Source organism: Vipera ursinii, assembly GCF_947247035.1.
Source record: "Vipera ursinii genome assembly, chromosome: 1".
NCBI lineage: Eukaryota > Metazoa > Chordata > Lepidosauria > Squamata > Viperidae > Vipera > Vipera ursinii.
This window is the reverse complement of record NC_139512.1, coordinates 149,735,910-149,749,600: the sequence shown is the minus strand read 5'-3', so window position 1 is coordinate 149,749,600 and position 13,691 is coordinate 149,735,910. Positions and strand designations below refer to the sequence as shown.

The 13,691-nt window shown below is 37.4% G+C and overlaps 1 protein-coding gene across 1 annotated transcript in view; it reads left to right on the top strand.

The window, feature by feature from the left end:
• The window catches only part of LY75 (lymphocyte antigen 75), a 76,998-nt gene extending 67,934 nt beyond the window's left edge, over positions 1-9,064 (top strand). Inside the window, exons 32-35 of the mRNA XM_083370758.1 lie at positions 609-773; positions 913-1,029; positions 4,412-4,579; positions 5,152-9,064. Coding sequence (XP_083226884.1) covers positions 609-773; positions 913-1,029; positions 4,412-4,579; positions 5,152-5,336 — 635 coding nt within the window. The 3' untranslated portion in view covers positions 5,337-9,064. The remainder of the gene's footprint in view (positions 1-608; positions 774-912; positions 1,030-4,411; positions 4,580-5,151) is intronic.
• The last annotated feature ends 4,627 nt before the right edge of the window (positions 9,065-13,691 follow it).

Genomic DNA, 13,691 nt, shown 5'->3' with positions numbered 1-13,691 from the left:
GTTTCAAATCTTCCCAGGATTTTAACAAGTTGACCTTTTGTGGGCATGCAGAAAATTCAAGCCGTAAGAGATTCAAGCTGGATTCAGCTGTTACCTCCGTTCCCTTTTCCTGCAGAGTCTTTTATGTAAATCCACTTCAAGGGCTCAGGACAGACATTTATTAAGTCAAAGTGGTTGCACAACCTTAACTGCCAACTGGATTGTTCCCTAAATTGCTGTTTTCAAGTCGCTTATGAAAAAGTACTCTTAGGCTATTTAAGAAAAGATTTTCTGGGTTATTGATATGATTACACCCCCACCCCCACTTGGGAGGGTAGATATAACAGTATATTCATTTGGGTGAAAGGCTAAAGAGTTAAAGCCAATTCTGGGCAGTACCATCTGCTTTGTAAAAAGGGAGGAAAGTCAGGACTAATGCAGACATTTTCACTCCTTGCTATAGCTACCGCTTTTTAAGAATTAGAACACTTTTCCACGAGGTTGTGCTATTACTTACTAGCAAACGTATTTAGAACCTTGCTTTATTTGTCTTTTGAATTGTTACCACAATGCTAAAACGTCAGTTGAATGTTTGAATAAAGTTGATTATGCTATTTGTGTTTTCACAGAAGTGCAATTAAAGCAAAGTGAAACATCATCCAACTGTCCAGACCCTCCTAATGGAGCATCACCATGGCTATTCTACAAAGATTATTGCTACGCGTTTGATATGGCATTTTATAATTATTCCACATATACTGCAGACACAGCTAGGAAACTTTGTAAGAAACTTGGTATGCCCAAATTATGCACTTCTTTTCTTGGCTAAAGAGTTATTTTTCAGTATTATTTTAGATAATGTCTTAAATAATTTCTTTTGGACATTTGAATAAATTATATTTTCCTCATTTAAGATGAATGTTTTCTCTTTAGATCCTTCTGCAGATCTTCTGACTATCAAAGATGTAGAGGAAAATAAGTTTGTGAGCACACACTTGAAAGAATATTATTTTATTACTGGAAAAGCATGGCTTGGAATGCAATTTACTGGTAAGGAAAAGCTGAATGTTATATTAAATAACATTTGGAAATGACAAAAACTATATAGTACTTGAACAAGGTTTAGGTAAAAATGCCTAGGGTATATTTGTGTTCGTGGAAAACAAAAATACTGGCTTACAATAAAGCTGAATTTGTTTTCAGTGTGTACATGGAATGGGCTATGCATAGCAAAAAAAGTATTAATAGAGCAGTAATACTTTTTATTTCTTGATAACACTTCCGGTAATTTAAATATAAACACATGCAGTAAGAAATGCAGTTAAAAGAAGTGAATATTTGGCCAGTTAGCTCAGTATCTTAATTTTAACCCTATCTTTTCACAGCCTGAACATCTTTGCCCCATTTTTTTCCCCTCCATTGTCCTCTTCCTCTTCCCTACCTTCCATAGTTCCAAATTCAGTTCTCCTTTCTTGTGCCTTCCTGCTCTCCCGCTTAGACCTCAGGGTACCTTTTTTGCCCCAGTACCGCTGGCTGTCAGACAACAGGATAACAAACTGGATGCCAGCCCCAGTCCGATGATACAGAAACTCAGAATTTTTAGAAGCAAAGAGTTCTTTTCACCTGTACCTAAAGAAGGCAGCTGTAGTGTAGTCACAGCATGGGTTGAAACCAGGAGTCTGATAAACAGACAACCTATACAGGGGGAAAGGCACAAGACATGATGGAATGGAATTCGGGTGGACCTGGAATTCAGAATCCAAAGCTTAGCCCAACAGGATAAATACGGTAGAGCCGAGCCTTGAAATGTTGTCCTCAGCTTTTGTCTCAGGGAGGGAAGCCAATGAAGAAGCCAGGCTGAGCCATTGCCCACATGTTCAGCTGAGGCACCAGCCAGAGTCTGCTCTCCTTCTGGCCTGCTTCTTTGGCCAGGTTTTCTGACCTGCCAAACTCTCGACGGTTTGCTAAATATGTTTCAGCCAGTAGGATGCTTCATAGTAGGATGGGCAGTATGTGGTCCTCCGTGAACTCTCAACTCACACTCACCATAACAGACATGGATGGTGGTGAGGGGATGAAGAGAACTCCAGTTCTAACAGCAGTTGGAGGATCAGACATTGCACACCTGTTGTACATGATAAAACCAGCTCAACCAGTGACTCCTCAAAGATCTTCCTGCCTCTTTGCTAATGCAGACAGCTTTTGTTTCAGAGCTGCATGGAGCTTTTCTATTCCCTTTCTGTGATCCTCTGTGTTTGTTGAAGAAGGACAGCAAAAGTTCACTCCAACTTACCACAGAAAATGGATGAAAGCTGTAGTTCAGCGTTAAAATAAGGACATGATTTATTTATTTTTTTAAAAAAGAGGAAATCTCTCAGCTGCATCCATTGCAATATTCAATCCCTACCAGAGAGAGGTTCTAGAGCAGACATGTCAAACTCGCGATGTCATGTAACTGTTTTGGTATTGCCAGCAATGGGGTGGGCGTGGCTTCTGTCTGACGCATCCGGACCATGGGCTGGCAGTTTAACACCCCTGTTCTAGAGCAATGATGGCAAACCTAGGATCAGCATGTCATAAATTTGAAAATGCCTAACTTGACTCTGCTGGACTGTCACACACGCCAATCAATTCTCTATCCCTTCCCCCACTTCCAATCAGGCCACCCCGAACAGCAGCATGGCCTGATATAGAGGCCCTCAAGGCACAATTGCTCCCACGGCCTAGTTCTTCCTAGGATCTGTCAGATGCCTTTTTCAGGGGGTGTTCTCTTTCTGCCTCTGTGGCCTTTCTGAGATTGCTCCAGGTGGCACAAAGCCTTCAAAATGACTTTGGAAAATGTTCTTCCACAGCGAAACAGCACAAAAGGATGTCCTGTTCTTGTGTGACTTCTGGGGGGTACATAAGAGCATATTCCATTCTCACATGGCCTCCAAAAATTGTGTGAGAACAGGCCTTGCTTTCAGAATAGTTGTTGTCAGGTGTTGGTGAAGGCTGGTGTGTCATCCCAAATATCATAGCATGTCACCTTTGACACATTTCATAGATTGACCATCACTGCTGTAGAGATACCAAGATGATCCGTATGGGTACAATATGAATGATGAACAATATGTTTCTGTCAGCCCTTCAGAGTAGGCCCAGGTCAGGAAGCAGACTCCACAAGTAATCCTGGAACTCTACTGATTTAGGCTGTAGTAACAAAATCCTGAAAGCCTGACAGCATTTTCTTTCCTTTCCTCTCTCCCTCCCTCTTGAAAGATGGAGCTAGTTTGAGGGGTTTTTTCTAATGTTGAACTTAAGTAACGTTCTGTTGCACTTGCAGAGTTTCTCTAAGGTAATCTCCTTGTTTTGTTTGTTTGTTTCATAATAGCCCTATGAAATGTTGTGGAGGACAACTTTCAAATTAAATACCAAAGTAGTTACACTCAAGCAGCAGACTAATATTAAGTAACTACACAATAGAGCTGAGCACACTTGAAATAATTTTTGGAGGAAGTGCATTGGACCTTATGAAAGAACAAGCACAGCATCTCCCTCTAGTTCATGAAAATACACACACACACACACACACACGTTTACAAACAAGTGTGAAAAAAGAACCAGGTTAAATAATAATTTAATCTAATTATTGCATTTAAATAAGGCAGTAAAGTCACGCTGCTTTAATTGTTCAGTTCATTAAAGCAGTTGTATCTAGTTTCAAACTTGTGGGGAAGCCTGAAAAAAATAGACATGCTCTAACAAATGGCAGAGAAGCACTGTACTTGCATGAGGTCGAAAAGTTTGAAACTTTTTAAGAGCATACACCACTTTAATACATAAAGAGTATTTTGCATCTACTGGGAAGTGACAGCCTCTTTTATTCTGTGGCTGTGCACCCCCAAAATTGTTGGGGGCCTGTGCTAATGACTACCACTGGCAAGCCTGCTTTACCATAATGGTAGTGTAGGTTTTCCTCAGTCCTTGCATTGCAGCCACGTCAGAGGTTGCAGAAAGAGGTGTCCAAGGCATGTTTTTGTTACATCTGCTGTTTGGCCTCAGCTGCTGATCAGGAAATCTTCCCCATAAGATTTCATGCCACCAATTACACTGGCAACTCAAGGAATATGCATTTGGCCCTATACAAGCTGATGTTTTGATGCTTCTTGGAATAACCAATGTGTGTTTTTACAAGATTGGTATGATTCTTGCCTGCTTGCCTGACCTAATTTTTAACTTACTACTTTGGATTGTGAGCATGGCAAATCGCTAATTGGTTAGCTATTAAGACAGTTTTTATATACTGAACCAGAATACAGCTTTGGCTATTTGGTACGCATCAAGCTCTTGATAGCCAGGCATAGAATAAATTGTATTTATATTGCATAAGAAGCGAGAAACATTTGTGTTTATAAATTAAAGAAGAAATGTTTTGGGCTTTTATTTACAGCCAAATCATTGAGCTGGCATGATGGCTCTGAGGTTAAATATACAAACTGGGCCAATGAAACTGAAAAGGCCAATGGTCAGTGCAGTGTTATCTTTTCAACCAATGGGACATGGTCCAATGCAGACTGCAACAGTGAACCAAGCAGAGTTGTTTGCAAAACTCCTCAAGGTATGTAATGATGATTTAGTTTGGTCACGTGAAGATAAACTATCCGGTCCTTTTCAGATATTTTAAACTACAGCTTGCAAGTAAGATGGAATAAAAATCTAATAATAATAATAATCTTTAGCTGTGAGCAACAATGATGGGAATTGCTTATTCCACAATTGAGTAACCTTTTTATAATACAAGTATAATACAGTAGAAGGATTGCTTGTTTCTTTTGACATTTATGATTGAGAAAAAGTAAAATCATCATGTCTAACCTCAGTATCTTAAGTGGCTAAGAAGGCAGCCAGCTGCTGCGAGGAAGCCATGTATGTCAGGAGACTGACTTTTCTTCAACCATGCATTTAAACGTTAGAATAATCTTAATATTTAATTTGATTAAAATGTAGCTTAATATTTTAATATTTATTTTGTCTATTCAATATTTTTATGTTGTGACTGACTTGGATCACCCTCTGGATAGAAGGATAGGATATAAATAAAGATAATAATAATAATGACCATAACCACATATGGCTTGTAGTTTCACTATTCTAGTTCAATAACTTTTTTTTTCTTGCTTTTTCTTGTAGTCTCTCGTCATTCAAGAGGGGTAATAGCAGTTTGTGTTATACTTATTATAGCCCTCCTTGTTGGATTAGCGTACTTCCTATATAGAAAGATGCAACTACAATCTTTGGGATTGTCCTCTGTTCGTTATGAGCGAGGAATGCATGACGATGAAACAGACACCATGTTTTCTAGAAGTGATGACTGAAGACCATTTTCTGCTTGGCGTACTGAAACCAATTTCCAAATCAGCTCCTTGAAGCATCTTCCAAAGATGCTACTGACTTTCATTCTTGGGGTTTATTGACACCTTCCCTTCTTTCAAGTTTAGGGGAAAAAGGGATCTTTAACAATAGTCAAACTTTGCACTTTTCATGACCTGAGATTTGCACATGGCTTGAAGTAGGGTGCATGGAACTATCCTGATATTAGGACATCCTGTACCATTTACCCAAATGAAGTAAGAGAGCAGATGGCCAGAGAATTACTTGAAATACAACTTATTGAAAATAAAAGTATATGATAGTTTATGGTATTAAAAATATTATGTTTTGAAAGTTAAAAGATTATTTTGAGTCAAGCTCAACTTTTGATTGCTCTGTGTATGATTTCCTTGGCAACAGAATGAAAAGCCCTGGGATTTCTCATCCAAGCATCAGCAGGTCCAAACTTGCTTACAATTTCTGAGATCAAGCAATGTCAATGAGATATTGTCATTCTGATCTGATCCTTTTTATTATCTTTCAGATCTCTTGAGGCCATTCTGATTTTCAGCAAAAAAAAAAAACAACCTCTCAAAGATTCTTTCTACCTTTAAAACAAATTTGTTAAGAATTACAGTATTAAACAGATAAAACTACAGAGAAACCTAATAAAAATATATAAAAATAAATAAAAAGGAAGACCAAGAAGTATAAGGGGAAAAAATCCTAGTAGTAAAAAATAAAAAAGGAAACCTCTCTTCATCCCCAATAACCTTATTCAGATTGACACTTTATTGCTGTCTGTTAAATTACAACCAGATGTATCTTCATTCCATGTCTCATCCCATTTTCCATAAACTCATTTCTAAATCTTCAACTTTCCTTGTTAATCAACAAAGGTCCAGTAAAAATTAACAGAAAATACCTAAGGACATGAGTATACAATCCCCCCCTTTCTATTAAGCCTAAATCCTCCTCACCCCTCTCTTTAACAATTAAACATTACAAAAATAAGAATAATAAAATTGAAAGCTGTTAAACATTATCAGAAAAAAATAAACCCTTATTTAGATTTCCAAAAATGGCAATGTAAATATTACAAATTAATCCATTATACCATTAATTTCCAAAAGAAAAGCTATCCAATTTGAATAACCATTATTATCACCAAAAAATAGCAACTTGTTATTTAATCGTAGTCAAATAAACCACTTTTATATTTTTTTTCCTTGTCCTCCCAGTCATCTTTGAATCCCATAAATAAATTTTAACAACTGTTTTCCTGTAGTCTTTTTACCTCTACTTTTGAAGTTCTTATCATAGTCCATTTGTACTTCTGTATTTCAGTGTAAAAAGACAGCTCACACCATTTTGAACATATTTTTGTATGTGTTGTTGTTGTTTTTTTAAAAAAATGTCCAAATCCACTTGTAAATCTGGTATTTCCATCTCTCTCTCTCTCTCTCTCTCTCTCTCTCTCTCTCTCTCTCTCTCTCTCTCTCTCGTAATTAAGCTCCTTTTCAGTTGTTTTCAGAAGAGTTCGTCTTCAGTAACATTTTAGAGTTAAACTGTTAAGGATTACTTCAGAGCCTATAGATCAAAAGCTCCTTTTAAAGTAGCGATCATATACTTGTTTTGCTTTAAAACATAAATCAGATTTTTTTCCCACATGAGATCTTTCTAAGTTAGTTTTGAAACCCTTCTTTCTTTAAATCAACTTAAAGCCTTAGCCATTAAAACTGTTTCAAAGCAACTCAAGTCACTCCTTCAGTTTATATTGTGAAAAGTTACCCCAAAAATAGATTCACAAAACTGGAAAAAACCTACTTTCCTTTCTTTTAAACAGAGTGAAAGGACATTTACCCAGCAACTAGTAGTCTTTGCAGTTCTGAAGGATTTTCAATCTTAAAAGAGGCAGTAAAAACTCCAAAGTGATCAAAAACAGGTTTGGTCAAGCCTTGAGTCCTTAAAGCTTTCACTTGGGGCTCAAGAGGGTAGAAAACTGGAACTCCCAACTAATTGCAAGCAGCTGCGAAAACAACTGTTTCTACAGAATTCAGCTGACTGAAATACATAGGGTCCATCTCCAGATCTCTTCCAGAGAGAATTTTGACAGTCTAGATCTCACATCTAAGTGCCTTTTCGACCGAAATGCCCCTGCAATCCATGCAGAGTAGAGAAGATACTGCGGGTATTGGCTTGCCTTGCTGCATTGGAAACTCCAGGGTTCTTCATCTTGATCAAAGTTACAATTTAGATTTGGATTCTTTTACTGTATTAACTTTTAAAGCTTGACTCTTACATTTTCTGTAGCTACAACAAAAGAATAGCAACAAGTTATTGTCAGATTGTATTTTTCTTCAATTTTCTCCTGAGTTGGTCATAATACACTGGCAGGTTAACCTCCGTTCAAGGGCTAAATGAAAGTTTCAGAACCCCACTGTCCATTCATTGTCCCAGATTCACGAATGGAAGTGTGTTACACAATGTAAAAGTTTTGACATTGGTGTTTATTATTATTATTATTTATGTTAGACTTAATATTTTTCAAAAGAGGTACTACTAAGTATTTTCTTTTTTTTTTTTGAAGTACATCAACTATAATCTAAAGTCTTATTCATGGTCAGAATGCTTTACTTGTACTTGAACTGGAGCATCCATAATGTTTTGTTCTTGCCTGATTCCATAGCACTATATTGGTGATTTCTCCTATCCATTCATACCATCAGTTTCCTGCTCCTGATTCTTTGCTGTGCATAGCTTTCTTGTAAAAGGTACTTGTAACATGGAACAATTCAACACAGAGTAATCATATTTAGTCAGCCCTTAGCAAACTTTAGAAAAACTATGTCATAAAAACCTGATTTCAATAGAGTTTCCAAAGAGGTAGTTCAGCTGACTTTTAGTAAGAAGCCAAAGCCTTTAGGATGCTAAAACACATTCAGTTTTATGATTTGATTTGTAGCATTTCTTTAAATGTTTTCTTTAATAAAACTCACCAGATAATTAACATCCACTTCTGAAAACTCAGAGGAACGGGCTCAGAGATTACAGAGGGAAAAAATATTGGTTTATTGCTAAGTTAGCTCTTTTATTGCTAAGTTAGCTCTTTTAAAAGATAGTGAATATGCACCTCTGGAATTAGTGACATATACAGCTTTTTTTAAAAAAAATCAGGCGTATACAAGAGGAATTGCACTGCACACCATTTATTAAACAAATGCTACATATGCAGATAGATTCCCTTTCCCTTTATGAAAATAAGGATGTTTTGCTTGCCTGGAATTCTATATTCTATGGTTCCAATGTAATGGATGTGGTGGTTCTTGCCTTACCTTGTAGCAAGACATAAGCCCAAGCCTATAACTTATTTCTTTTCAAGACATTTTGTGTGGTCTTTATGAGCATGTGCGTAAATACATCCTTTTCTCTAGGTGAACATTTGTTTTTATTTTTTTAATGTTCATGGTTTTAATATGTTTTATGTTATTTTATTATTACTGATACTGTTTTAATTCTTGATTGGGAGCAGCCCGGACTTTGTTATAAGATGTAAATAAGACATCTAGATAGAAAGCCAACTTTTCTGCAGTTAATTGCACTGCTTTCTGTAGATTTGTTTCTGCACTTGACTTTTAACGATTGGAAGATATTTTACTATGACCTTTTCCGGGACATCACCACAATGAGTATGAGGATCTAATAAAGACAAGAGGTAGTTTGCACTAAAGAAGTGATGTCTGTTCATTTTTGACACCATTTGTAAAAGAAAATGGCTGGATGCTTATATATGCTCTCTGTGGGTAGTCAAAGGGACAAGTGCCCTAACCTAAAACTAGAGATTGGGGAAGTTCATTGAGGGGTGATATGCCAGTGACCCTGCCCTTGTTGCAATGTCTGATAGATCATTATCCTGATTCAAGGACACCTCAGAAAGCTTTTCCACTTTCTGCTAGCTTAGCTCAGAATGACCAGTCTATCAGATATTGAGGACGTGGGGTTTGATGTAACTTTGCAACAAGAGCATTTTAGGGAACTACATGGAAGAAAATCCCAAACTTTTTTTTTCAAAAGCGCTGAAATGCCTTTGATGTAGTTCTCAGATCAACAGCCTAGTTCAGTCTGCTAAACAAGTGATAAATGTATACAGTCAGATGGGAGAAGATACCCTTTGGCTGTGTAAGGAAGCCTTGTTCAGAAAACCAAAATGCCTTTATCAAAGTTTTTAGCTGATAAGTACTTTGGTATACTGTTTACTCAACTTGCCAAGGAGGTAGTTGTTAATGTCATCTCGGTCAGACCAAGTCAGCCACTAAATAGCAGGACCGAAAAAGAGCTCCCAGAACACACCCCTGCGGATCACAGAAAAGTAGGCCACTTACCGTATGTTAAAATCATACTTTCACAAGACTTGATTACCATGGTAACAAGTGTAAGTCTTGTGATAAAAAGTTTAAAAGCAAGTAGCGTTTTGTATATGTATGTGATATTTTGTTTAATATGTTTGTGCGACTGACACAAGTCTATTTTGCACTCACAGGTTATTTTAATGTGAATTTATACATGGAATAGGGCTATTCAGTCATTCAGCCTAGAAATAAACATGAACAAAATATTCCACGGTTTCTATGAAGGATTTACAATCTAAAACTTACTTTGTAAATGGTTTTAATTCTGCTTGATTTTTTTCCCCCTACAAAAATATACCTGGACAAGTGGAAAAAAAATGTGTGAACTAATTCAGATGCCTTACTGTATCTAATCAGCTCTCTTGGAGTTTGTAAAGAAGCTTACCTGTGGTGGTGATAAGAGAAACAGAAGATTTATAAAAAGCTTCAATAATTGTTAGTTTTGAAGTAAAATTACATTGATTCAGTTCTTCCCTCCTTATTAAAATACTTTGTATGGTTCATTATTTTTTTAAAAAATGTCAATGTTAATAAAACTGTAAAAAAAAGAGTAATTGATGAGTTTTTATTTATAGAGGGAAGAGGACACTAAAGCTAGGGTTACCATCTGAACTGCAAAAATCATAAGTTCTCCTTAGATGGCAGCAAAGTGTGAGTTTTCCCCTTTTTGTTGGCTGTCATCTAGAGGTGATATGGATTTGTGCAATCCCAATCTGGTAGTAAACAGATCACAAAGACGAAATTTTTACAATTTTTATTCAGAAGGTAGACCACTTGCCTACCCAAATGTTGCCTTTCCCCCTAGATACAATATATTTTTCAGATCAAAAGATCTAGGATATTTGATAGACACAGCTTCCTTTTTCTTCTGATATTCTAACTGAAGCAAGCATGAATGATGCTTTGAGACTATCAAGAGGAAGACACAAAAGCGACGGATCATGCATGGGTGAAATCAAATATAAGGTATTAAAACACCAATAGTTCTCCCTTGTTGTGTTCACTGATAGCTGTCCAGTAACCTTGTTTAGGGTGACCTTATACACTCAAATCATGTTGGGCTCTTGTGAGCATATTCAGGTGCTCTGCAGATAAAGTAACTCGGATCCACTAGCCTTACACTGTAATTGGCCAGGCGAAGCTAAGGTGAGATACCCAGAGCATGAACTGGTTATGTGATCTGGGCCTCTGCTGGATCGTGATTGCAGTTATAAGGAGATGACCCGTAGTTGGGTCCATGCGGTAAGGTCAGCCATTTTGATGAAGGAAGTTTTGCATTCTGCCTTGAAAGAGTTTGTGGTGTGCCCCTTTCTCAATATGGTGTCCTTGGACCCAACAGTGTTTTGATAACTATTGGCAAATAGTTGGGGATTCTTCTGTTAAAATATGCATGGGCCAGTAAAGCAAATATCCAGCTATTTTAAATCCATTAAAGTGTGAGGAGGAAAGTTGGGAAAAGGGCTCGCTTTTCAACAATACACAAGTGACACCATCAGTTCAATAAATATCAGGCCATTTTAGAAAATAAATCAATTTAATTGTGTTTTAGAATTCTGTACATTAGGCAACTAGAAACTGTAGCTACTAAACTTAATTCAGTTTGAGCAGATTTTAAAATTATACTTCCCAGAGTTGATAGCATAAGCTGTCTTTTCCAATCCCATTGTACATTCATGCAGTATCTCACTGAAAGCAGCTTGAGGGGAAAGTGTATTGCTTTCAGTCTAAAGCAAAAAGCCCTCCGGCTAATGCACATTAAAAATTCATTAGCAAGGCCACTTCGCTAATGGCAGAGCAAAAAGAGAATTCCTAAGGAATGGGGGAACATGTGGATGAAGAGAAGCAAGTAATTAGGACTTGGATCCATGAAGCAAAGACATCTCTACCTAATTCATTATTGTCCCTTCACAAGAACATTCAGAGTCGACTCACCTAAGCAGAAGACCTGCAGTTTGATCGATGGAGGACCCCAAGCTTGTGTGAGCCTGGCTGTGGTGCAAAGCTATAACTACACAGTTTTCTGCATACTATCCCAAGTTGAACTAAGGCAGCATCGCTGTCGAATACCTAATGTGAGACTCCCAAAGAAATTGGCAAAACCTAGTGACATTGAGTAGTAGTATTTCAAAAGGATGATCCTTTTTGTGCACATGACACTGCTAAGAAGTACCATATACCCAGCATCCATACAAGTCCATGAGTTGCATGCATATGTTAAACTGTCCCAGAAAAACAGGAAATCAAGGCAACCAGATGCTATGCAGATGTTTTGGACTGTAGCTTCCAAACCTCCAGCCTGCATGACCAAAGGTCAGGGATTCTGAAAATGGCCATCCAAAGTGTTTGCAGGACACTAAGTAGCCTCTTTTATTTACTTACTAGATTTACAGCCTGCCTTTGCTCACAATAATATGAAGTGGGTCTGGGTGAGAATGACTGTCCATGAGCTTCCATGGATGGGGATAGACTGGATTCTAGATTTATAATCCTACTTGTAGTATTAACACCTACATCATTTAAATTATTGCCAATCCATTTATGATTAAGCACTTATCTATGCCTTTTTAGCTAAGTTGCATACCACCTTATCCTAGGTTGAATTAAAGTAGCAAGACTACAGACCATCTTCCAGTCATCTCTTGGAAGGAGCCAATGTAGTGTGCACTACAGAGCATCAAAGAAAGCTCTATTTGATGCCTTTCCACAACAGTTCAGAAACTTGCTAATTCTATTATACAGTAAATGGTCATCCATTTAAGTATGACTAGGAGCAGACATGAAACACAGTATGATGCTGCCACAGTAAGCATTGTACTCTATAACCTTTCTGTTTCTATTTACATGTAAATAAAATGTATTCACTGCCATAACATCCAAAATCAAGGGATCACAATATGTGAGAGTGGCAGAACGATGTTTTCATCAAATCCCCTACAATTTCAGGAGAAACTAGTGATTTCAAGCGTGAGGAGAAAAAAATGGGCACACACATTCTCTACACATTCTGGTAGAGAGAAGTTCTCTGAAGATGGGCTCCAGCACAAGTCTAAAAGCTGGGAAGACTAAACTTCTGGTCCTGTTGACTGACGCAGATTGGATCATGCAACATTTTTTTCTATGTATGTGCTTAATTAGGAGACCAGTGGAGGAATCATTAGGAGACTAAAGTGTTCTGTTTCCTCTCCTGCCATGTTCTTCCTTGAAAATGCCTGCATGCTTTATAAACAGAAAATAAGGGTCTCCCTCACCATTCCCTGCAATTATATTCTAGACTGCACAGAAATATAGACTTCCCTGGACATGGTATCCATGGCAGACGATGCTGGGATCATCATACATTTACAAATCTTTTTGCTAATCTCAGAGAAAATTTACTTTTATTGTGTATTTCTATGTAAATGTGGTCCAGATGCGAAACTAGTGAGGAAGAATTTCATTTTTAATATGATTAGATCTGGATCAGTTCCAGTATAAAATATTCAAGCACTTTCCCGATGCTGTTGAATTCAGCAGAACAATTACTGCTCATGTAAAAAATGGCAATAAAAAGTAGCTAAATCATTTGTTAAAGGACTTATATTCAGTTATATTCAGGAAATTGCCTGATGCCCTCTGCTGGTCAAACTGTAGGTGCCTGGTAATTGAAAAAGTGTTTAAAACAACCTCTCCAAATCAAATAAGATCTACCTAAGAGGAAAATACTTAATAATTTATATTTTCAGATTTTAAAAAAATGTCAGTGGTGTGAGATGATGATAAATGATGATGATGAGAGAGGGAGGGTAGGGAGAGAGGATAGATATGAAAGAGGAGTACTTGGAGCTCTCTGAGCTTGATTGCTTGTCTGCAGATGGTTCATTACTCAACCAGGTGGTGCTTTTAGTGACATTAGAAGTCCCGATTCCTGATTTTTAGCCCAGTGCCTTAGCTACTACACTAAACCAGCTCTTG